Source organism: Salvia hispanica, chromosome 4 (assembly GCF_029641045.1).
Source record: "Salvia hispanica isolate PSC_SH4W2 chromosome 4, Shi_PSC_v1, whole genome shotgun sequence".
Taxonomy (NCBI): domain Eukaryota; kingdom Viridiplantae; phylum Streptophyta; class Magnoliopsida; order Lamiales; family Lamiaceae; genus Salvia; species Salvia hispanica.
The window spans coordinates 56,213,640-56,238,193 of record NC_142695.1 but is presented as its reverse complement, the minus strand read 5'-3'; the positions used below and the strand labels follow the sequence as shown (position 1 = coordinate 56,238,193).

At 35.3% G+C, this 24,554-nt stretch overlaps 4 protein-coding genes and 2 pseudogenes across 10 annotated transcripts; 2 read left to right on the top strand and 4 right to left on the bottom strand.

Annotated features, from left to right (window-relative positions):
• Nucleotides 1-3,296: 3,296 nt before the first annotated feature.
• LOC125195471 (putative F-box/LRR-repeat protein 22) lies at nt 3,297-3,818 on the bottom strand. Its single transcript, XM_089056950.1, has one exon. The coding sequence runs from the start codon at nt 3,816-3,818 to the stop codon at nt 3,297-3,299; it is 522 nt and encodes a 173-aa protein (XP_088913076.1).
• Nucleotides 3,819-5,702: 1,884 nt separating this feature from the next.
• Nucleotides 5,703-6,107, bottom strand: LOC148929595 (putative F-box/LRR-repeat protein 23). Its single transcript, XM_089056949.1, has one exon. The coding sequence runs from the start codon at nt 6,105-6,107 to the stop codon at nt 5,703-5,705; it is 405 nt and encodes a 134-aa protein (XP_088913075.1).
• Nucleotides 6,108-9,774: 3,667 nt separating this feature from the next.
• LOC125192497 (uncharacterized) lies at nt 9,775-12,536 on the bottom strand. 4 transcript variants are annotated; one of them, XM_048090090.2, is made up of 4 exons: nt 12,395-12,536; nt 12,162-12,278; nt 10,472-10,664; nt 9,775-10,077 (listed from the first exon to the last, which is right to left on the bottom strand). In XM_048090090.2, the coding sequence occupies exons 2-4, from the start codon at nt 12,216-12,218 to the stop codon at nt 9,947-9,949; spliced, it is 381 nt and encodes a 126-aa protein (XP_047946047.1). In that variant the 5' UTR covers nt 12,219-12,278; nt 12,395-12,536; the 3' UTR covers nt 9,775-9,946. The 4 variants fall into 4 exon arrangements, with proteins under 4 accessions (XP_047946047.1, XP_047946048.1, XP_088925969.1 ...); XM_048090091.2 differs by having other exon boundaries at nt 12,162-12,249; nt 12,395-12,531; XM_089069843.1 differs by lacking the exon at nt 12,395-12,536 and having other exon boundaries at nt 12,162-12,350.
• Nucleotides 12,537-13,365: 829 nt separating this feature from the next.
• Nucleotides 13,366-15,778, bottom strand: LOC125196948 (putative F-box/LRR-repeat protein 9). Of its 4 annotated transcripts, none has more exons than XM_089070093.1 (3): nt 15,396-15,778; nt 14,107-14,745; nt 13,366-13,535 (listed from the first exon to the last, which is right to left on the bottom strand). In XM_089070093.1, the coding sequence occupies exons 1-2, from the start codon at nt 15,746-15,748 to the stop codon at nt 14,121-14,123; spliced, it is 978 nt and encodes a 325-aa protein (XP_088926219.1). In that variant the 5' UTR covers nt 15,749-15,778; the 3' UTR covers nt 13,366-13,535; nt 14,107-14,120. The 4 variants fall into 4 exon arrangements, with proteins under 4 accessions (XP_088926219.1, XP_088926218.1, XP_088926220.1 ...); XM_089070092.1 differs by lacking the exon at nt 13,366-13,535 and adding an exon at nt 13,673-14,049; XM_089070094.1 differs by lacking the exon at nt 13,366-13,535 and having other exon boundaries at nt 13,673-14,209; nt 14,288-14,745.
• A 2,097-nt stretch (nt 15,779-17,875) lies between these two features.
• On the top strand, nt 17,876-18,509 carry LOC148929594 (dirigent protein 21 pseudogene; annotated as a pseudogene).
• A 1,582-nt stretch (nt 18,510-20,091) lies between these two features.
• On the top strand, nt 20,092-20,936 carry LOC148929593 (dirigent protein 21 pseudogene; annotated as a pseudogene).
• Nucleotides 20,937-24,554: the final 3,618 nt, after the last annotated feature.

The window sequence follows — 24,554 nt, the reverse complement described above, 5'->3', positions numbered from 1 at the left end:
ATGGTTTCGTGTGTTGTTTCCAAAGCTTAATTAATCCATCTCTCGATTATCCAGTCCACGTTCCACATTAATCGTTGTATGGATAGATTTTGAAGAAATTACAAAAGAAAAACTAGCATAATTATTTAGTTATAGAAATAGTTTTCCTCAGCCATATTCTTATTAGATTATTATTACGTCGATTTATAAAGACTCTAGCATGTTCAAATTCATACACATGTTACGAAAAATTTCAAACAAAATATGAACTTGATCTACAATATTCTAATTAGAACACTACTTGTAAATGATAAAAATCCGTTAACGATACGATCCAGTCTTTATTGTCCTGGCATGATAACAGTATGATAACGTAAAGATTCAATAAATAATTACTACAAAATAATATAAACATGTTGTGAATGAGATATGATCCAATAGTATAATAGTAAAACCAAGAAATGGAAGTGAAATATGAATGTGGAAAAATAAGATCATAAGCCTAAATATAAATAAATTGATAAAGTACAATAATAATCATGGTCATAATAGTAAAACCAAGAAATGGAAGTGAATATGAATGTGGAAAAATAAGATCATAAACCTAAATATATATTATTATTACAATAATACTCTCTTCATCCCGTTTTAGGAGTCCCGGTTGAGTCGGACACATGTTTCAAGAAAAAAGGTGTTTGAGTGTGTAATAAAAAATATTATAGTGGATGTTGGGACCCACTTTTAATTGAGTGTCCAATAAATAAATGTTGTAGTGGATGTTGAGACCCACTTTTAATACTTTTTTATTAGTTGTAATGGATGTTGAAACCCACTTTTAACACTTTGTAGACATTTTTTATTAATTTATCTCAACCGAGACTCCTAAAGTGGGACGCATAAAATTGATCAACCGGGACGTCTAAAGCGAGACGGAGGGAGTAATTAATTATTTATCGACAATTATCATACCCAATGAGTGTAAGGAAACAAAATTCGTAGAATGTACAAGTAACAAGTCCACAATGTAGTGTGGTACAACTGAAAAAGCTCTAGCTGGACCACGTCAGCTCTTAAATCGACTGTGGGAAGGTCCACACTAGCAGTGGCCCATGGGTCCCCAAACGACGCCGTACTCAGGAGAGAGAAGCTTGAAAGTGGATGTCACGTGAAGTACATCGCGCTTGGTAACTTGTGCCTAGTTAGGAAGGACTTGACTTACGTGGCCTAGTAGTACTATAATCCCAAAAATTAATCTGCTGCTGCGACAAAATATTGTGTGGTGCAATGGGGCAGAGCATTTACTCTGTTTATCACTTTTCAGTTATATTGTCTTATTATTGTCAATTCCTCTTGTCACTTCTAAAATATTCAATCAAATTTAAAGTTGGGCCTCAAGTTAAATTCCAAAAATTCATTAATTTTGATCCACTTGTTCTGTTCGTAATTTTAAAAACAATAAATCTGCGTGACCAAATTTTGTAAAACCAAAATCTAATTTATTTGATAAAAATATAAATTTATTTATAAATTTAATTAAAATATTAGATGCATATATAATATATAGAAAGTGCATAATATTATGGTTATATATTTATAATTTTTTATTATTTTTTTTATAATTTTAGAACTATATATGTAATTAGTGCATACTTTAATTCAAATTTTAAAAACAATAGAAAGAAAATTCAAATGTAAATATAAAAAATGATATTAAAGGCTAATAAGTCTTTTTAACGTATCCACTTACTATTTTATAATTTTAATATATAATTAATAAATCAAATTATTAATATAACTTTATTTTGGTTATACAAAATTTGGTTGTTTATCATAAAAACTTTTAAAAATCAGCCTTAAAAACGACGAATTTTAACATTTTTCTCGATTTCTGTATGATGAAATATGCCAGTTTCTTATTTATATTATGTTGTTAATTCGACGCATATTTATATTTTGCTATTTGGTTCAATTTACAGTCGATCTTATTCTTATTCTCATAGAATTTTTTGAATATTACTCATTTGTCCCATTGAATATAACCCATTTTTTTATTTTAGTTTATCCCATCTAAAATACTCATTACTAAAAATTAAAACACCTTTATCTCTACTTTATTTCATCTCTACTTTACTCTTCCCACTCAACACATAAAATAAAATTATATAAAATCTTGTGCCACCAAGAAAGGGGTTATATTCCTTAGGACGGAGAGAGTAGTACATCAGATACTATTCACCCAAATTCGATTCCTAAAACTGAGAAAAAAGTTACAAGATTAATCAAAATTCATGATTTTTTAAGCAACTTTATACTCCCATATTTAAAAAAAAAAAAGTGAGATTAGTTTTACTATTTTGGAACATCCTTCAAAATTAGACCAAGTTTAAATATGGAAAATTTTTAACCAATCACACATCATCCACCATTAATATTACTTCCACTATTTTTTACTTATCTCTTACTTACTTTTCCATCTTTCTTACTTTATCATTTGCATATTAAACCTGTGTCATTCATAAATTATACTCTCTTACTTTATCATTTGGAAAGTCTTTCCTCTCTAATGAGGTGAGATCCATTCTCCACTAACAATACTTTAATTATTTTTTTCTCTACATCCCTCTTATTTACCAATTTTATATTAAAACACGTATCAAACCTAAAGTGTATATCCTTTGGGGCGAAAAGAGTGGTACTCTATTCATTCTGAGTTAACCAAGTCGTTTCTATTCAATATAAGATTATAAAAGTTGATGTTGAATGAGTTAGACAAGTAAAACAAGAAAAAAGAAATAGGAAAAATAATTAAAAAAAGTAAAATTTGTTAGTTTTTGAGGAAATGACACATTTAACTTGAATCATCCCAAAAATAAATAAGAATCCATTTGGATTAAAGGGAGTATGTATAGTAAATTTTATCTTTTGTAACTACTTATATTAGGTCAGTTCGTTAGACAAAATAATAGTGAGATATAATATGAGATATGAAAAAAAAATAAGGTTTGTTTCAAAGTAAATTAATCATAGAGATGAAGATGAGATAGTTAATCATGAGATTCAATGTCATCTTAGCACGGTGGAGACATACCTACACAAAAAGTGAAGATGCTTATCTTGAAACTAAGGCCCTCAAGATCAGAAATTGATAACCAAGAACACCTCCACAAACATCATAATAATAGAAGTCGAAATTGAATAAAATCAGACATCAACTTTCCTCAGCAGGCCCTCAAGATCAGAAATTGATAACCAAGGAAACCTCCACAAACATCATAATAATAGAAGTCGAAATTGAATAAATCAGACATCAACCTTCCTCATAATCCCCATAAAATATCTTCGTAACTTTTGAGTCGAACCTCAAGATCACTGGCACAATCAGAAGGGAGCTTCAGATGTTTTATTTGCTCACAACATCTTTTACCCAGAGCTCCTTCTAGATCAAGACCATAGCATCTCCGAAGATCGAGTGACTCAAGGTGGGGGCAGCCATCGAGAATCGCTTCCAGTCCCTCATTCTTCGTCTCCAGTGCCCAAAGCCTGAGATGACGCAGATTATGCATGGTTTTTCCAATCGCAACGCCATACTCAACGGAGAATCTCACACCACCATCGAGGTCATCCTCCTCTTCCGACTGCTCACAACAAAATTCGTTATATGTAAATGATTTCAACACGGGGCAAGAGGTGCCGATGGTTTCAAAATCTATGATATCCAATTCTGGCATCATAATATAGTGCAACTCTTCCAGTTGTGTGAATTTTTTTATTGCATCGGTCCAAGCAACATTATCCCTTCCGAAATATCTTTCAAGCGTCCGCAATGGTAAGCTAGCCATCGGCTAGCCGAACCATTGGAGTAGGCTAGCGGGAAATCGGCCAAAATTTCGGCGTGGGCATCGCGTTGCGCTGGCCGATGCGCTGGCCGCCATTGTGGCGTGCCGATTGGCCAGCGATCGGCCAGCGCTATTTTTTAATTTTTTTTTTTTGAAAAAATATATAATGTATTTTTTAAATGTTTTTTTATGAATTTTTTTTTAATTATGTAATTTTTAAATAGGCACACAGACGACGGGCTAGACCCAATACAAATTTAAGACCTAAAACAGAAATATGTCATACCGTCGGGTAGCGGCAAACTATAATGGATTCAAAGCATAGTAACATTTGTTAATGTATTTTTTTAATAAATTAGTGAGGAGTAGAGTGGGGCGGTGGCTCGTGTGTGGACTTTATTTAAATAAAATTAACGAATTTTTTCAGTATATGTGTCGTAAATTTAATTCCGTAAATGTAGTATATTTTGAATTATTTTTATTGCGGCTGGCCTATGGCTAGCCTATAGCTGGCCTAAATTTGATGTGGCAGGTGGATTTTTTAGTGTTGCTGACGTGGCAAGGGAGAGAATGGCTGGCCTATTGCTGGCCTAAGCACCATTGTGGATGCTCTAAGGCATCGAAGCTGACTTGATCTGTCAAAGGAGTATAAGATACACCATATCATTGATTACGGGAAACGAACGAACGGGAAACACACAAAAGCAGAGGAGTAACAATGAGAGCGAAACATTCACATGATAAACTGAAAATCCATAATGTTGAATCATGTATGTATATGCAAACACACACAAGATACTTACTTATCTTAAAATAAATCATCACACAAGCTTGAAATTCACATAAACAGTGATAAGCTAATATATCTATTAAGCTTTTCTCAACCTACACATGATCACCTCCACCCCATCTCCATGTAATAATAACCATTTAATGTGAATAGAGGAAGCAGAAGACATAGCAAAAAAGTTGAAAAACAGAGATACTCATTTCCCATCTTGTTAATATATTCATCCAACAAGATAAAAAAGACAAGTGCTACGAATAATAAAATCTTCAACCTCTTTTCTGCACATCCTCAAAAACATTAACTAGAATCATTGCCTCAGAACATGGAAGTGACAAATATACAATCAAAAATCAAACTTTTGATGTTTAGCAAAACTTTAAGTAGCACTCTTTTTCTAATACAAGCATTGCAAATTCAAAACTGAAAACACAATCCTTACTAATCATCAATCAGCATGTTCTAACCTGCCAAAATTAGTTCAAGCACTTTCCTACAACTTATTTCTTAAAAAACAACTGAAAGCTGATTGTAACTATATATACTCCCTCCGTCCCATAGAAATAGGTCATATTTCCTTTTTGCCCGCAGGGGCTTAGCGCAGTTGGTTCCGGGGAGCAGATATTGCTACAGGGAGCTTCCATCTCTCAGGCACAAGTGTGAGGCCTTGAGAGATGGGCTTCTGTCAGGACAGTGGGTTGAAGGCCTCCTCTCTAACGGGCTGCTGTTTACCCTGATTGAACCCCCTCACAAACTGTCGGGCCGGGGTGTGGGGGCGGCTGGAGTGACCGCATCACCTTTTTGCTACAAGGTCATATTTCCCTTTTCATCCGTCCCATTGAAATTGTCCATATCTATGGTAACCTTTTTTCTTCTTCACTTTTACTTTATCATTTATGGCCTCACAACCCACCACCCAAATTCAACTATTTTTTCTCCTTCTCTCGTAATTTACCAATTATACATTAAAACCCGTGCCAACCCTAAAGGGCATGTTTCTATGGGACGGATACTTTGACTCAATGCATATGCAACACATAACTAAATTTTCTCTCATTCACAACCTAATTAGACAATAATCATTCCTCTAAAATCAACAGTCAAAACTCAGCATCAACAAAATGAAAGCAATAATAGAGCAGAGAAGTATACCGCTCGGCGACGTAGTTTAGAATCCCATCTTCTGCTTCCAAATAGGTAAGCTTTAGCTCGACCAATTGTCCCTGGCTGCGATCCACAGCGCTGCGCCAAATGATATCAAAATCCACTGCGCTACGAATGTTATAGAAATCGTCGGGATGCTGGCAACGTCGATAGTCCAAATCGATAACGCGCCACATGGCCGGATTCTTGCAGACTCTCCACCATGTACTACACACAAGCTGAGTACTCATGATTATCTCCTCAGCATCCAGCCTTTGCAGGATATTAGCCGTCAAATCCTCCGGCAGTTCGATCCATGGAGGCGGCGGAGGTGCGGTTGAGGAAGTTGGCGCCGGCGCCATATTCAGCTCTGTTTGATTTCCTTCTCATGCTGAACATTTTCGGATTCTAGGGTTCCGTTTTGAAATGCGCGGGATTTTAGAAATACAAAATACTACTCCTAATTTGGGGATTTGGGGTTTTTTGGGCCTTTGGCTGGGCTAATTGAATCAAATTTTATTGGATTATAAATGGAAACTTGCAAACTAAACACATGTAAAATTCGTTGAAATTTTTTCTTAGTTATAACTCGCGGTTTGTGTTAAAATGACAATACCATTTAAGATGACACTGTACCACCAAGAATAGTCGTTAAATTTAGGAGCAGATTCAATCTTATCTATTGACAGACTTGCTTGTCTATGTATCGTAGATGACTTGATTATCTTTTATTCATATCGCAAAGTGCTTGAAATCATATGCTGAGTTGCTAGCTTATGTGTAACGACCCGCCCATTTAGGGTATAATAAATGCGGCGTTCGTTAACTAGGTAGACATAAATGCAACAAGGATCCAAGACTAGGGTTTCATTTTAAAAGAGGTTTTGACCAGAGCATTTAAAGAACAGTTAAGTAGAGATAAAATAGTGCCTTAGCAAAAGAACTTTCATAAAGATCATTGTACCAAAAACTTATCAATGTTTCCTAAAATATTCTCAAACTTTTCCCAAAAATAAATATTTCTAACTGTTCATCATCCAAAACATACCCACAAACGTAAATGTGTTTATCCCAACAGAAGATCATCAGTTTTCATAAAAATGTAGCGGAAGCGACCAAGAAAGAAGTGAGGCTATGTATGAAGACACAACGACACTTTAAATACCAACATTTCATCTTTATTATATTTCCCGCTCAACACCGCCGCCGCTCGTCACCACTCAACCTGCACATAAGGAAAACACATGCAGGGCTGAGTACGATAAATCATACTCAATGGGCTCATTGCCGAAAACAGTTTTATCAAAAATATAGTAGTTATCATGCCATTTCCAGATGTCCATCGGGGTTTTAACTTTAGAAAGACCCGAGGCATCAAAATATCTTTCTTTCTCAAATATCACGGTCGCGCAACCATTTTTCTCATAGACGTTTACTATATCCTCATTCTACATGACAAGGAATGCGGCCGCAATCCAGGTCACTAGACCGGCCAACCCGTACGCTGACACTCGGTCTAACATTGGTGTACACTAACCCAAGTAGAGTTTGCGGCTCTACAAGGATCCGAATTCGATTATAACAATAGTGGCATAGCCACGAGGGATAGGCACGACAAAACAAATCAAGGCATGATAACACATCTTTCATTCTCATCAATATCATTTTAGGACAATGTCCTTATTTTAAAAGAAAGCCCACCTCGTAGGTTTAGCTCGATAGATTTCTCTTCTCCTCGTTTATCACGCTGAGAGCGCGTAGTATCACCTTTAAATTAGGCGTATCACAAATCAGTTTCAATCATGGCTTTTAAATCATGCATGATCTCTCATTTTCCCCTTTTTCCATCGATTAATTTCAAAATCAAATATCAAAAACAAAGTATGATTAGCATACTATTTTTATTCAAATATTCATTCCAAAATCACCAATAATTCGTATCACACATGAGTGTTCCACCCACACAACACATGCACACGAGCACAACACATGTGCACGCCGATCGAGGCGTGCACACACACACACACAATCGCACACACACATACACGTTTTCACACACCTCCATGTATTCCCAAAATTCACCGATTAAAACCCCTTTCACTCGTTCTAGATGCATGTGGATGCAAGAATCACCGATTAATCGGTAGAAGAAGAAGAGATCAATAATTAAAGTACCTTTTTCACAAAAACGAACGGTAGAAACAATGAACTAGACTTGATTCTTCAATAACTCTTGAATTTGACTTGAATTCTTCTCAATTGATGAAGAAATCTTGAAGAAACTTGAAGAAAATATGGAGAGAGTGGGAAGAAGTAGATTTCGAAAATTGTAGAGGAGTGGGGCGCCGGTTTCTTGATCTCTAGGGTTAGGTTTTCTTCTCCTATTTATAGAGTGCAGATATAATCCAACAATTAATTAAATAAAAGATTTGAGAGAGATTTGGGGAGATTTGGTTGGTGTAGTGGCCGAAAATATGGTTGAGGAAAAGTAGGAATTCGAAAATCAAGCTATTTTAATAGCTTTGATTTTAAATTTGAATATTTTACGGAGCAGAATAATATATCACGGAGCAAGAATAAAATAAAATACTCCCCAATTAAAATAGGAGATAGGCGTGTATTTCCTCTTCCCACAAGGAATAAATTCAAATCCTAATTTAATTAGGATATGGCAAGATATGGTAGATATATCAAGATATGCTAGGATATTTTAGCATATTTATATTTATCCATGGAATAGAATAAATAAGGGATCAATAAAATAATAAAAATAATCCTTTCCTCAATATTATGAGATTTTCGAAAATCTCAAGAAAATCAATATATATATATTTCGAAAATTCCATGTAGGAATTAGAGTATTTGGACTTTGGATTTAATTTGGATAATTATCCCAAACAAATAATTAAATCCAAGAATAATATTATTTCTTCTCCAATAAATGAAAGGGCCGAAAATTCCACATGCCTAAATAATAATATTCCTACTATTTTTCTCACTCATCCCTTAGGAAAATAAATAATAATTTCCCCACAAATTTTATTTCTCCACCTCAAATATTCACATTTTCAATTCAATCAATCCTCCACTTCCACATCATTTTCTCATCACATTGACCTTTCAACGGCCACGTCATTTTTCCACATCTTTGACTTTTCAATAGCCACGTCAACTTTTCAACAAGTTGACTATTCAACTCAATTAATATCCACATATGCAATTAGGTCACATAGACACTATGCAATTAATCAATCATCAAATAATTCACAATCATAGCATTTAAGGCATTTAATGCAAAAATTTCCACGTCACAAAAATTAGGGTTCGAAAAAGTGGGGCGTTACATTATGTATATCGCAGAATGCTTGCCTATGTATCATAGAGTGCTTGCCTAGATTGTCATTTTAACTATGCTGCCACCATAGTGCTATGATTTCATATCTCATAATGAACGGAACCATATGCCAAATTGTTTACCTATGTATCATAGACTTGCTTGCCTATGTATCATACATTGCTTGATTATCTTTTATTCATATCGCAAATTGCTTGAAATCATATGCTGAGTTGCTAGCTTATGTATATCGCATAATGCTTGCCTCTGTATCGTATAGTGCTTGCCTAGATTGTCATTTTAACTATGCTGCCATCATAGTGCTATGATTTCATATCTCATAATGAATGGAACCATATGCCAAATTGTTTACCTATGTATTATATGTATTGCATATTGCATGTTACCTGATGTCACGTTGTCACTTGAGCGATGTCACCCCAACGCACTCCTATAACTTGCAAAGTAAACAGGCCTTCTAGATTGTGAATTAATGGGGGTTCAGGGTTTTTTGTTCAAAAAATTAAGAAAATTTTGGAGAAGAGCGCTTCTTCATCCTATTGAATTTGGACAAACGTCAAGGGCATTCTTGTCAATCCAATTGTTCTCTGGTTTGTTAACAAACATTTCTGCAATACTACTATCACTGTTTAAAAAATGTAGTAACAAAATGTGGGGGCTTAGACACAGAGGAAGAAGCAAACATGATGGTCTATATATTATATATATATATGTCGTTTCTTTGACAAATCCCAAACAAAAAGAAGAAAACTTTGACAAAGCAAGAGGGGCTCTCCATAGAAGAACCAGCTCCCAACAATGCCCAAAATTTAATGGTACAAGCATATACACACGAGCATATCTACATCAAGGTTCCAGCTTCAACGACACCACCCGAGACTGCCTGTTGCGTTTCGCAGCCTTCACGAACACCACTGACAGACAAGCCGGTGCCCACCATGGCCGTCGTACCTTTTGCTCCCCTTTCAAGCAGGCCACTGTGATAAAAATCAGTCAAGATTTGCAATTTCACACCAATTAAAATCCAAGACGACATAATCAGGAACGAGATAGATGATAACATAACCAAAGCAACCAAATCTAAAGTGGATTTCCCATGAAAAATGATGAAGCCTTACTAGCACAGCCTATTTATATTGATCATCATCCATCACACAAGCATTAATACTTCGAACGATCATAAACTCTCACATGTCACTCTAACGTCGTTTCTAGAATCCCATCCAATTGGTATGTTAATAAATGGGAAACAGCATTCATATTTCATTCCTATGTCCATAGATTGCAATCTAAACTAGTAAATACTACACATTGCAGCTTAACATGTGTTTAATTGAGAACAATATCACACACAGAGGGAGGGGGATGGACCTTTTATTCTCCTCAGCTCCTTGCACAATGTTATAAAATCCCCCCATTTCATGTGGCACTTCCGTATGAACCGGAGGATCTGTTCAGTTGTAAACATTGACATCCCTTCCAAATACTCTCCATTGACCCCATTTTCTTTGAATATTTCCCGATAGTTACCAAGATTTATTTCTTCCAACCACAGGCCAACATCCTACAAAGCAGAGTCATACAAATTGAAAATCTGCTTTATTCAACAATACTTCAATTCCCCACTCTGTTTTTTTTCTCATTTGATTCCACCAAAAGACACATGCTTAGCAAAGTATACTAATTAGTAATGGCGGTTTTATGACTTTGTAGTTCGAAACAAGTTGGAAAGGTTTGAAAAGTGTAGTCATATGCCAAAATCTGAACAGTTAAAGGCTTTGACGTGGTACTAATGGATTTGATAAAGGAAAGAGGAAAGGTTTCAGATGAATCAATATAAAGCGGATTTTAATCCACCAATATCACAAAATAAGTCAAATTCATAGTAATGGATATGAACATTTTAAAAGTTTACTCATTCAGATATTTGTTAGTATAATAGTTTCAGTCCTTCAATCCAAAGGAAAACTACAAGAAAGAAAACCTAGTTGTCTAATTGTCTTTACTCAAAGCTGTGTAAAAAAAACACAATTTAGTTTTTGAGGGCCTAAAGTTGATGCAAAAACCTAGATTAGGAATCAAAAAGGGCCTCAAAACATTTATTTACATGCCGATGCAACAAGATAGTGACAAAGCACGCATAACATGATACAATGACGGTAGATAGAAAAATCCAAAGAGAAAGCACGGTATCACTGACTGTGTGTAGCTCCACGCCACTTCCATGACAACTGAAAATCACTAACATGCATCTAGGGCCACATTGCCAGGCTTAATGCACATACACGTGAAGTCCTAATTGGATGTCGTAAAAGCATGCATAAATTTATCTATGTTGGGCTACACATAACAGCTCAGTAACCAGTAACCAGCAAAACCTATCTACAAGGCAAGTATCCCTGAACAAGGGAGAGTAGAAGTGATCAGCTCCTTGCTTCATCCACCTCATTCGAGAATCCACTAGCACTACTCTGAAAAATTACCAATTTCGTTGCTGCAAAAGGAATATGACAAATCCATTCATAATCTGAATTGCATTTCCATAGAGGCTCCTTTCGCCGAGTCATTTTCTCATAAGGCTGGTGTCTAAGTATCCAAGATCCCATATTTCAAGCAGACACGGCCTTCACACACGAGTAACATACTGATATCGAACACCCCCAATTGAACACTCAATTTCCCAAAAATGCCTTACTGAAACAACTAACAGAGGAGGCCTCACAATCAGCTCACAAATTAGCCCAAAATCAATTGGCTATTTGGGGGCTCATTCAATCACTGGCCTTCAAACCCAAATTCTCAAATAAGGCAGAAGCAAGAATCAAAATACTAACACTCTTACTAAAATTAAATTACATATTCACAAACTCTGAATTATCACAAAACCTCCTTCACAATAACCAAATAGCAGAAATTCACCAACAGTAACACATAAACTTAAACAAAATCATCAAAAAATAAGAACTTTCGCAAGAAAGCCCAAGATCCAAAGAAGAGAATCACAAACAAATAGGAAAAAAAATCCAAAAGAGAAAAACAACAAACCAAATTGAAGAATTACCTCAACAGTCCAAATAAAGAAATCCAGAGGCTCCGGCGCCTCTTTTTCTCTGCTCATGTCGCAGAAGAAACGAACAATATCCAAAGCCCTTCTTCCAACAAAAAGAGAAAAAAAAGCCTAAAATCTCGGAAAATTTCAGATCACAGCAGTAAATAAAATTTATAAACAACTTCGCATACGAATATAGCAAGAATACAGTTGATGTCAATAATTGCAAGTGGGAAAATCCAAACCTTTGAATTTATGGGGCAATCAAGGGCTCTGATTTCTACATTTGCTGATGAGTAAAGTGATTGAAAAAGAGAAGGAGAAGAAGAAAGAGAGAGAGAGAGAGAGCTTGACTGCTAAAACCACTTTAAAACTAGCTCTTGTTTTTGTTCTTGTCAAATCACATTTTACCCAATAATCTTTTTTTTCTTTTCTTAATTTAAATTGTTGAAAATGAAAAACATGTTTAGCATTGGAATTGAATGTTCTAGGATAAGATAAAAAACTAAAATTATGTGGCATAATTGGTGGAGATTTTGAGTTTGTTATTGTACATGATTTTAAAATTTTCATAGCATATTTTAAATGGATGCATCATACATAATCTATGAATGGAGTTTAACCGAAGTTGAAGTTAAAAAGATTAAGGATTTGATGTTTTTTGGGGAAATGATAGTTTTATGAAATTAGTATTCCCTCCGTCTCACATAATTTGACCCAGTATTCCATTTTGGACTGTCCCACATAATTAGACACACTTCATTTTTTACCATTTTTGATAGTGGACCCATATTCCACTAACGCATTCCTATTCACATTTTGTTATAAAACTAATACTTTAAAAGTAGGACCCACATCCCACCAACTTTTTCAATTCACTTTCCATTAGATTTTTTAAAACTCGTGGCGGGGCAAAGTGTCCCAAATTATGTGGGACAGATGGAGTATATTATATTTTGTGAATGCAGAAAGCTAAAAGCAAGGAGAAAATAATTTGTAGGAAATAGTAGTTGAGTAAGAGGATGGTATTGAAAAAAAATTGTTTGCATTATCCTAAAAGAGATTGTGTCATTGTATGATTGAAGCATTGGGAAAGCTAGGCTACATCAGGCCCAATAACTTTTCCTTTTTGATTCATCATAACCAAACTTTTGAATTAATTCAGTTTTTGTTATAAGCAACTATACAACTCTTAAATTCCTAATTGTTGAAATAGTTGTAAGAGAGAACTCTACTCTTAGGCATGCTTTTCTCATAGCAATGTTCATTACATGTAAATGATTTCAACATGGGGAAGGAGAAGAAATAGATGGAATAGAATGAGGCTCTAAATATGCTGCCAAATAAACCATTTGAATAAACAAAGTAGCATCATAGCCCACCAACCTAGCAAAAAGAGTGAAGATATCTCAGGGTATTTTCAAGACTAGAAATAGTACTAATAACCATCAAAATCATCACAATAATCCTAATGTTAATAATAATCATATTCAGAACCACTACCAGACTCAGAATCACTATCATAATCAGAATCAATATCACAGTTACTTTGCCATTCAGATGGTCTCATAAGCCAGTCCATAAGCCAGAATCAATATCATAGTACAAAATGCATTCCAAAACATAATAGTGTAACACATTATCAAATATCTTCCCCATTGGAACTACCAATAAAAGACAGAGAGAATCAATCCATTGAGATATACTAAGCAAAAGGGGAGATATAATGAAACCTCCAAAATGCTGCCTTAAAACTTGAAATCAACTAGCAACGCAAACGCCTACTATAATGTTAGGACTGGTATTTGTCCATATAGATTTAAAGCCAAAATCGATGGAAGAAACCTTTACCGTCTACACCTACATAAAAAGTGAAGACATATCTTGAAATCTCAGGCACCTTCGCATTTTCATCTAATAAGGTTTGCAATTTCACATATCTTGAAATCTCAGGCACCTTAGCATTTTCATCTAATAAGGTTTGAAATCGTAAGAACGAGCAAATACTCCACAACCATCATCATCATTGGAGCCATCAGACCAATCAGGCCTGCACAAATCTGTCAAATACGATGATGTAATGACATCCCAATCTTCATATCCGGGATATTCAAGCAAATCAGGATCACTAGTGTTACCGTCAGTAGGGAGTATCAGATCTTTTATTCGCTCTATACATCTGTTAAACAGAACTTCATCTAGATCAACACCAGAGCATCTTCGAAGATCGAGTGATTCAAGGTGGGGGCAGCCATCGAGAATCGCTTTCACTCCCTTGTTCCTCATATACAGTTCCCAAAGTCTGAGATGGCGAAGATTAGGCATGCTTTTTCCAATTGCAATAGCATGCTTAGTGCAGAAATCTTCAAAACCCTCATCTCCTGGATAAAATGGATGCTCGTACGAATGTTGGTTATATGTAAATGATTTCAACTTGGGGCAAGAGATGCCAATGGTTGCAAATTGTTTGGGTGTGAGTGATGGCATCCTGATAAGGTGCAACTCTTCCAGTTGAGGGAGTTTTTTCATCATGTCTGTCAAATCAGTTTCAGTTTCCTCATACCATGCGAGTGTAAGGCATTGAAGCTGACTTGATCTGTCGAAAGAGAAGAACATAAGACCATATCAGTGATTCTAGGTAGAGAAAGAATTGGAAAACAACAAAATAGAGGTTCTAAAAGCAAGAATCACAACACCGGGAATATTTAGGTTGTACAAACAGGCAACAGCAGTAACATTCGGAGCAAAATGTTCAAATAACAAATTGAAATCCATAATGTTAAAGAAGCATCTGTATTGTATACACACTCAAGAGTACTTATATTAAAATCAACATAATTTCATCATACAAGCTTAAAAATTCACATTAACTATTTATAAAGCTTTTCTCAATCTCCACCTCCAATCCATCTCCATGTATAAATGACAAGAATAAATAATGAGAATAGATGTAGCAGAAAACATACCAAAAGCAGAATTACACATTTCCCATCTTGTTAACATATTCAGCCAACAAGATAAATAAGTAAATAACACAATCCATTGCCTCACAACATGAAAATGACAACTATGCACAAAAATTTCACTGTTTAGCAACACTTTTTAAGCACTTAGCAATTTCTCAAAGCTGATTTCAACTAATCGCTATATAAAATTAATCTCCAAGAAATTCTGCAAAATCAAAATTAAAGCACAAAAATTGAAAGCACATAAGAAAATCAAGCGTAGCAAAGGAAGGATTTATACCGGTCGGCGGCATAGTTTAGAAACCCAGAATATTCATACACATTGATAACCTTGAGCTCGATCAACTGTCCCTGGCTACGATCCACAGCGCAGCGGCAAATGGTGTCAAATTCTGCTACGTCCTCGCAACGTCGAAAGTCCAAATCAATAACGCGCCACATGGCCGGATTTTTGCAGACTCTCCGCCATGTACTGCACACTAGCTGCGCGATCCCCAGTCTCTGTTCAGCGTGCAACCTTTGGAGGATATTCGCCGTCAATTCCTCCGGCAATTCGATCCATGGAGGCGGCGGAGGTGCGGCGGAGGAAGCCGGCGCCTTCGACATGCCGAATTCGGACTTCCTTTTCAACATCTTCGAATTTTAGGGATTTCGATATTTCTTTGGCTACACTCTGTTTATAGAAAATAATAGAGCACTCCTTATTTTCTAAATTTTTTCTTGTATATAGATTTAATAGAGAAATTATTTTCATTACCAATAATTTTATAAATAGTTACAAATTATTATTAACACATTGCCAACACATAAATTTATAATTAACACATTGTCAATTAATCGTACTCTATTTAGGGAGAAGGAAATGTGATTCTTAAGGAGTACTAAGCTATGTGGATAATATAATGCCATCATACAAGCTGAAATTTATATAGAGATTGTTAAGGCTTTTCTCTAGCTACACAAATTTTACAAGAGAAATGCTCATTTCCTTTCTAAAGAGCTCATAAGTCCACATAAAATTCTTGGTAACAAAATATATAAACACAATTACACAATGGCTTTGAATAAGAGCTAGACAAATTAACCACATCCATTGACTCATAGCATGCAAATTTCAATATCTAGCAACCAATTCTGTAAACTATGGTTGTTTCAAAGGCACACAAAATTCTAGAGAAATACATGGGCAAAATTTGAAGACTAGAAATAGTTCTTGATAACCATCAAAGTTCATCGCAACCATCCTAATAATAATCAGGATCATACTCAAAAATCACTAGGATAGAATTCATCATTGTCGAAAACAGATAAGTGATAAGTCCTCATCGTCCCATTCATCACGCTAAACAATTGGTTCCATTAAATCGTGCCACGGATCTTTTATTTGATTAGAACATCTCTCGACAAGAGCCCCTTCAAGATCAAGGCCGGCACATCCTTGAAGATCAAGTGACTCGAGGTGGGGGCAGCCATCGAGAATTGCTTCCAGTCCCTTATTTGATTAGACATGTTTTTTCCAATTTAATAATGTTACTAATTTTGTGAATAAAGAATGCCAAAAAGATCCACATCAAACTCAACGAAAAAAGATAGATATATACTTAATATGTAGATTGAAGATCTGAACATGCAGCCAAATACACCATTTGAAAGAAAAACAGAGTTGTACACAAAGCAAACATAAAAGTGAAGACGCTTGATCTACCAGAATTTTCAATACACGGAATAGTAATAAAGATACGGGGATATTCCTATAAATATGCACGTATTATAAAACCCTTTTGTATAAATTTTACTTTTCAATTGTGATAAATACTATTCTAAATTTCTAATTAAGTTCTTAGTCGTCCTGCAAATTGAATAAAACCCTCTTATAAATTTTACTTTTCAACTGTGATAAATACTATTCTAAATTCAAATTAAGTTCTTAGTCGTCCTGCAAATTGAATAAAACCCTCATGTATAAATTTTACTTTTCAACTGTGATAAATACTATTCTAAATTTCTAATTAAGTTCTTAGCCGTCCTGCAAATTGAATAAAACCCTCTTGTATAAATTTTACTTTTCAACTGTGATAAATATTATTCTAAATTTCTAGTTAAGTTCTTAGTCTTCCTACAAATTGAATTAAATTAAATTAAGTTCTTATTCATTAGGCGGAAACAAATATCAGACACCGAAAAAGCTCCTATACAGTATACACTATATATACCCAAGTTATTGTGTACCAAATTATAGTATCAACTTAATTTATTCTACCTAAAAGTGGATTTGAAAAATTATATCTCATGATTGAATACTTATATCTTATATTTTGTTTTATTATTGAATCTCATAACTTAATCATAGATGGATAATCATATAATAAAAGTCATAGTCAATCCCTTCTAAGTCTCAATTGAATTAATCTCATATAGATGGATAAATTAATAGTCAATCCTTTCTAACAGAATTAATATCACATCTTAATCCTAAATGGGTAATCATATGATAATGTTTCATATCTCAGTCCTAGATGGATAATCATAGAGTAATAATGAGTCATAGAGTACAGAATTAATCTCACAGCATAATCCTAAATAGATAATCATATGATAATGTCGCATACCTCAGTCCCAGATGGATAATCATAGAGTAATAATGAGTCATAGAGTTCATCAAATTTGAAACCATGCATCTATATAAACCCCATTCATCATCTCAAAACATATATCCGCATTCAACACCGTCACCAAATTAGGGTTTTCTCCGAATAAAAAATATGAAGAACTTAACAACATTCAGTCTTCTCTTAACAATAGCCACCCTCCTCACGGCCACTGCCACCGCCGGAGACACTCCATGGTTCCAAACCTTCTGCCAGGGAAACATAGCCACGACCAAGCTTCATTTCTACGTCCACGACATCCGCGCCGGCCCTAACGCCACCTTGTTCACCGTCGCCAACTCCTCGATCACCAACACCTCCCCCACCGGCTTTGGCCGGGTCAACGTCTTTGACGACAAGGTCACGGTGGCCCCGGAGCTCGGCTCGGAGGAGGTGGCTAGAGGTCAGGGCACCACCACTTCCATGGACCTAAATGTCCAAGCATTCTCCATGAACCTCAACTTCTTCTTGACCTCGGGTCCGTACAAGGGCAGCACCGTCTCCATCAACGGCCGCAACCAATTCGCAGATGCCACGAGGGAGCTTTCCGTCGTCGGCGGGGCCGGGGCTTTCCGGAATGCTCGTGGATATGCAATTACAAGTAGCTATTCTTTTGAGGAGGCCAACAACTACAGTGTGCTCGAGTACACGGTTTATGTCACCACTCCATCTCTACCGTGTTGATGCTGTCGTTTTATTTCCACTTGTGTTTGGGTTATTTTGGTTGAATTATGTGTGAATAAATGATGTCCACAATTGCCAACTATGTTTGTTGCCAAAATTAGTTCAAAGGCACACAAAATTCTAGAGAAATACATTGCCAAAATTTCAAGACTAGAAATAGTTCTCGATAACCATCAAAGTTCATCGCAACCATCCTAATACTCCATCCGTCCACGAATAAGAGTCCCGTTTTTCCATTTTGGTCCGTCCACGAATAAGAGTCCCGGTTCATAATTACCATAAATGGTAAAGAGACCATACATTCCACTAACTCATTCCACTCACATATCATTTAAAACTAATATATACAAGTGGGACCCTTATTCCACTAACTTTCTTCCACCCACTTTTCTTATCATTTCTTAAAACCCGCGCCATTTGGAAATGGGACTATTAATCGTGGACGGAGGGAGTAATAATCAGGATCATACTCAAAATCACTAGTATAGAATTCAACATTGTCGAAAACAGATAAGTCCTCATCGTCCCGTTCATCACGCTAAACAATTGGTTCCATTAAATCGAGCCACAGATCTTTTATTTGGTTAGAACATATCTCGACAAGAGCCCCTTCAAGATCAAGGCAGGCACATCCTTGAAGATCAAGTGACTCGAGGTGGGGGCAGCTATCGAGAATTGCTTCCAGTCCCTTATCTGATTAGGCATGGTTTTTCCAATTTAATAATGTTACTAATTTTGTAAATAAAGAATGCCAAAAAGATCCACATCAAACTCAACGAAAAAAAGATAGATATATACTTAATATGTAGATTGAAGATATGAACATGCAGCCAAATACACCATTTGAAAGAAAAGCAGAGTTGTACACAAAACAAACATAAAAGTGAAGACGCTTGATCTACCAGAATTTTCAATACACCGAATAGTAATAAAGATACGGGGATATTCCTAAAAATATGCACATATTATAAAACCCTCTTGTGTAAATTTTACTTTTCAACTGTGATAAATACTATTCTAAATTTCTAATTAAGTTCTTAGTAGTCCTGCAAATTGAATAAAACCCTCTTGTATAAATTTTACTTTTCAACTGTCATAAATACTATTCTAAATTTCTAGTTAAGTTCTTAGTCGTCCTACAAATTGAATTAAATTAAATAAATTAAATATGACCCCTCTTATTCATTAGGCGGAAACAAATATCAGACACCGAAAGCTACTATACAGTATATACTATATATACCCAAGTTATTGTGTACCAAATTATAGTATCAACTTAATTTATTCTACCTAAAAGTGGATTTGAAAAATTATACCTTATATTTTGTTTTATTATTGAATCTCATAACTTAATCATAGATGGATAATCATATGATAAAAGTCATAGTCAATCCCTTCTAAGTTTCAATTGAATTAATCTCATATAGATGGATAAATTAATAGTCAATCCTTTCTAACAGAATTAATCTCACATCATAATCCTAAATGGATAATCATATGATAATGTCTCATACCTCAGTCCTAGATGGATAATCATAGAGTAATAATGAGTCATAGAGTTCATCAAATTTGAAACCATGCATCTATATAAACCCCATTCATCATCTCAAAACATATCCGCATTCAACACCCTCACCAAATTAGGGTTTTCTCCGAAAAAAAAATATGAAGAACTTAACAACATTCAGTCTTCTCTTAACAATAGCCACCCTCCTCACGGCCACGGCCACCGCCACCGCCGGAGACACCCCATGGTTCCAAACCTTCTGCCAGGGAAACATAGCCACGACCAAGCTTCATTTCTACGTCCACGACATCCGCGCCGGCCCTAACGCCACCTTGTTCACCGTCGCCAACTCCTCCATCACCAACACCTCCCCCACCGGCTTTGGCCGGGTCAACGTCTTTGACGACAAGGTCACGGTGGCCCCGGAGCTCGGCTCGGAGGAGGTGGCTAGAGGTCAGGGCACCACCACTTCCATGGACCTAAATGTCCAAGCATTCTCCATGAACCTCAACTTCTTCTTGACCTCGGGTCCGTACAAGGGCAGCACCGTCACCATCAACGGCCGCAACCAATTCGCCGACGCCACGAGGGAGCTTTCCGTCGTCGGCGGGGCCGGGGCTTTCCGGAATGCTCGTGGATATGCAATTACAAGTAGCTATTCTTTTGAGGAGGTCAACAACTACAGTGTGCTCGAGTACACGGTTTATGTCACCACTCCATCTCTACCGTGTTGATGCTGTCGTTTTATTTCCACTTGTGTTTGGGTTATTTTGGTTGAATTATGTGTGAATAAATGATGTCCACAATTGCTTAATTATGATAACATGTGTGTTTTGAAGGAAAAATAAAAGTCTTCCATGATGTGGAATCGTGACTCGTGTTCCGATCGATTGATCTGAGGGGAATCGTCGTACCAACTGAGTTAATTTCGAGATGTATGGCACGATTACTAGTGCATGTTTGATGTTGCAATGAAGTATATGTTCCGTTTGGAAAATTTGTTTTACAAATCATAAATGGAACTCAAAACGGTAATATTTGAATTTATATATAAACGCTCAATGAGTATCAATGTATAACTAAGTTAAGGTCATAAAGGGCTTTTCATCCATAGATATTGCAATAATGGGAGATGATACAAATAAGAATGCATTTAAATTTAGAAATGCAGCTCAAATCTTGGTCCTATGATAAAATGATCAAATGGTCAATAATTAACTAAAAACACAAAATGTCATTATTAATCAGTTTTAGGTCATTTTATAAAATTTTGGTTTCATGTCATTTTTAGATTATTTTAGGTCTTCCTTTATTAAAATGATCTAAAAATAAACTAACAATAGCCTAACAATGCCCTACATATAATTTTGTTATGAGTTTCTATATTTAAATATAATCTTGCACGGATCAAAACCCTTAGCAATAATTGTACGATTTTTCTTGTGCTATCAATCGTGGAATTTATATGTCGAAAAGATTGAAACGCAATTGTTGTATTCCGTGGAAATTAAAATAAGGAAACGTGCTTTGTTTTGTTTTCCTATGTGAATGTGTGTGACTAGCTTGGTCAATTTTTTTGTTATAGCTTGTGGTACAATTATCTGGCATATTATTCTTATTTAATTTATTGAGAGATCTAACTTATTAAGATGTCTAAGTAAATTATCTTACTTGCGTGGTTTTAAAAATCATACATGAAAAAAGTTAGTAGAATTGTGAGTCCTATAATAAAATATAAGTTGATTGAATTAGTAGGATGTGAAGCTCCTTTACCAAAAATAGTAGAAAATATTCTAATTAAAAAGGAATGGACGAAAAAGGAAACTGATGCCAATTCATAAGGGACCACATAAAACTAAGAATAATATTCATATTTAAGCTGGAAAAATTATTGTACAGAAAATTAGAATATCCATTGCAATAACGGTAATCTTGACCTTAATTGTAATCAATTAGCTAGTCATGTACTCCCTCTGCTCCCTAATATATGTCTCAATTTGACATAACACAGATTTTAACAAATGTAATAGAAACTGAATTGAAACAGTTAATGAAATGTGAGTCTTGCTTTTATATATTATAATTAAATAATAAAATGTGAATAAAATGAGTTAGTGAAATATATGGTCTATTATAAAAAATGGTAGAAGGAAACGAGACAATTAATATGAAATGGACAAAAATGGAATAATTGAGACACGTAACGGGTGACTGCGAGTAGTTCATCAACATAATTAGAATACAGCATTTACTATAGTAATAGACTAATATCCCTGGTATAATATTTTCTTGGAGCTATATAGTCTTTAAATAGAATACTCGATTTGTACGTATCCTATTTTATACTCCTATGTAGGTAGTAATCAAAATTAGTTTCTTTATACCCCTAATAGGGATGTCAATGTAGCCCATAATCCGTGGGCCGGCTGAATATCCCGTCAAATTTACAGGGTTAGGGCTGAAAATTTCTAGTCCAATTAGCCCGCATCCGATTAATCCGCGACCCGTTAGGGGCAGATCCGAAAACCCGATGAGCTGGCCCGAAAACCCGATAAAATTTCTATCGTTCTATTTGTTTGACTCTAATTCGACACTTCATTGATTATTTTATAATATAGATTACTAAAAAAATAACTTTTGATTTTATATATTAAATTTTTATTAACATAATAATAGATATATAAATTATAACCTTCAAATTCACTAAAATTAATATACATTTTCGTGCATAGTTGTCATTTTCATTTTGTGAGGCAGTTAATGCTTCTTATTCATAGCACTTGTCAACACATAAATTTATAATTAACACATTGTCAATTAATCGTACTCTATTTAAGGAGAAGGAAATGTGATTCTTAAGGAGTACTAAGCTATGTGGATAATATAATGCCATCATACAAGCTGAAATTTTTATAGAGATTGTTAAGGCTTTACTCTACCTACACAAATTTTACAAGAGAAATGCTCATTTCATTTCTAAAGAGCTCATAAGTCAAAACCACATCAAGCAAAGTTTTGTAGTTGCCACATTAAATTCTTGGTAACAAATATATAAACACAATTACACGATGGCTTTGAATAAGATCTAGATAAATTAACCACATCCATTGACTCATAGCATCCAAATTTCAATATTTTGCAACCATTTTGTCAACTATGTTTTTGCCAAAATTAGTTCAAAGGCACACAAAATTCTAGAGAAATACATCGCCAAAATTTCAAGACTAGAAATAGTTCTCGATAACCATCAAAGTTCATCGCAACCATCCTAATACTCCCTCCGTCCACGAATAAGAGTCCCGTTTTTCCATTTTGGTCCGTCCACGAATAAGAGTCCCGGTTCATAATTACCATAAATGGTAAAGAGACCCTACATTCCACTAACTCATTCCACTCACATATCATTTAAAACTAATATATACAAGTGGGACCCCTATTTCACTAACTTTCTTCCACCCACTTTTCTTATCATTTCTTAAAACCCGCGCCATTTAGAAATGGGACTATTAATCATGGACGGAGGGAGTAATAATCAGGATCATACTCAAAATCACTAGTATAGAATTCAACATTGTCGAAAACAGATAAGTCCTCATCGTCCCGTTCATCACGCTAAACAATTGGTTCCATTAAATCGAGCCACAGATCTTTTATTTGGTTAGAACATATCTCGACAAGAAGTGACTCGAGGTGGGGGCAGCCATCGAGAATTGCTTCATGAACCTCAACTTCTTCTTGACCTCGGGTCCGTACAAGGGCAGCACCGTCACCATCAACGGCCGCAACCAATTCGCCGATGCCACGAGGGAGCTTTCCGTCGTCGGCGGGGCCGGGGCTTTCCGGAATGCTCGTGGATATGCAATTACGAGTAGCTATTCTTTTGAGGAGGTCAACAACTACAGTGTGCTCGAGTACACGGTTTATGTCACCACTCCATCTCTACCGTGTTGATGCTGTCGTTTTATTTCCACTTGTGTTTGGGTTATTTTGGTTGAATTATGTGTGAATAAATGATGTCCACAATTGCTTAATTATGATAACATGTGTGTTTTGAAGGAAAAATAAAAGTCTTCCATGATGTGGAATCATGACTCGTGTTTCGATCGATTGATCTGAGGGGAATCGTCGTACCAATTGAGTTAATTTCGAGATGCATGGCACGATTACTAGTGCATGTTTAATGTTGCAATGAAGTATATGTTCCGTTTGGAAAATTTGTTTTACAAATCATAAATGGAACTCAAAACGGTAATATTTGAATTTATAGATAAACGCTCAATGAGTATCAATGTACAACTAAGTTAAGGTCATAAAGGGCTTTTCATCCATAGATATTGCAATAATGGGAGATGATACAAATAAGAATGCATTTAAATTTAGAAATGCAGCTCAAATCTTGGCCCTATGATAAAATGATCAAATGGTCAATAATTAACTAAAAACACGAAATGTCATTATTAATCAGTTTTAGGTCAATTTATAAAATTTGGGTTTGATGTCATTTTTAGATTATTTTAAGTCTTCCTTTATTAAAATAATCTAAAAATAAACTAACAATAGCCTAACAATGCCCTAGATATAATTTTATTATGAGTTTCTA

Bases quoted from the DNA above. Each gene is read 5' to 3' on its own strand.
- LOC148929595 (XM_089056949.1), bottom strand. From the start codon at position 6,107: ATGGCGCCGGCGCCAACTTCCTCAACCGCACCTCCGCCGCCTCCATGG.
- LOC125196948 (XM_089070093.1), bottom strand. From the start codon at position 15,748: ATGTTGAAAAGGAAGTCCGAATTCGGCATGTCGAAGGCGCCGGCTTCC. The intron at 14,746-15,395 runs GTATAAATCCTT...CTCTTTCGACAG, and splicing joins CTAAACTATGCCGCCGACCG to ATCAAGTCAGCTTCAATGCC.
- LOC125195471 (XM_089056950.1), bottom strand. From the start codon at position 3,818: ATGGCTAGCTTACCATTGCGGACGCTTGAAAGATATTTCGGAAGGGAT.
- LOC125192497 (XM_089069844.1), bottom strand. From the start codon at position 11,706: ATGGGATCTTGGATACTTAGACACCAGCCTTATGAGAAAATGACTCGG. The intron at 10,665-11,583 runs GTAATTTTTCAG...TCTGCTTTGTAG, and splicing joins CTTTTGCAGCAACGAAATTG to GATGTTGGCCTGTGGTTGGA. The intron at 10,078-10,471 runs GTCCATCCCCCT...TTTTTATCACAG, and splicing joins GGAGCTGAGGAGAATAAAAG to TGGCCTGCTTGAAAGGGGAG.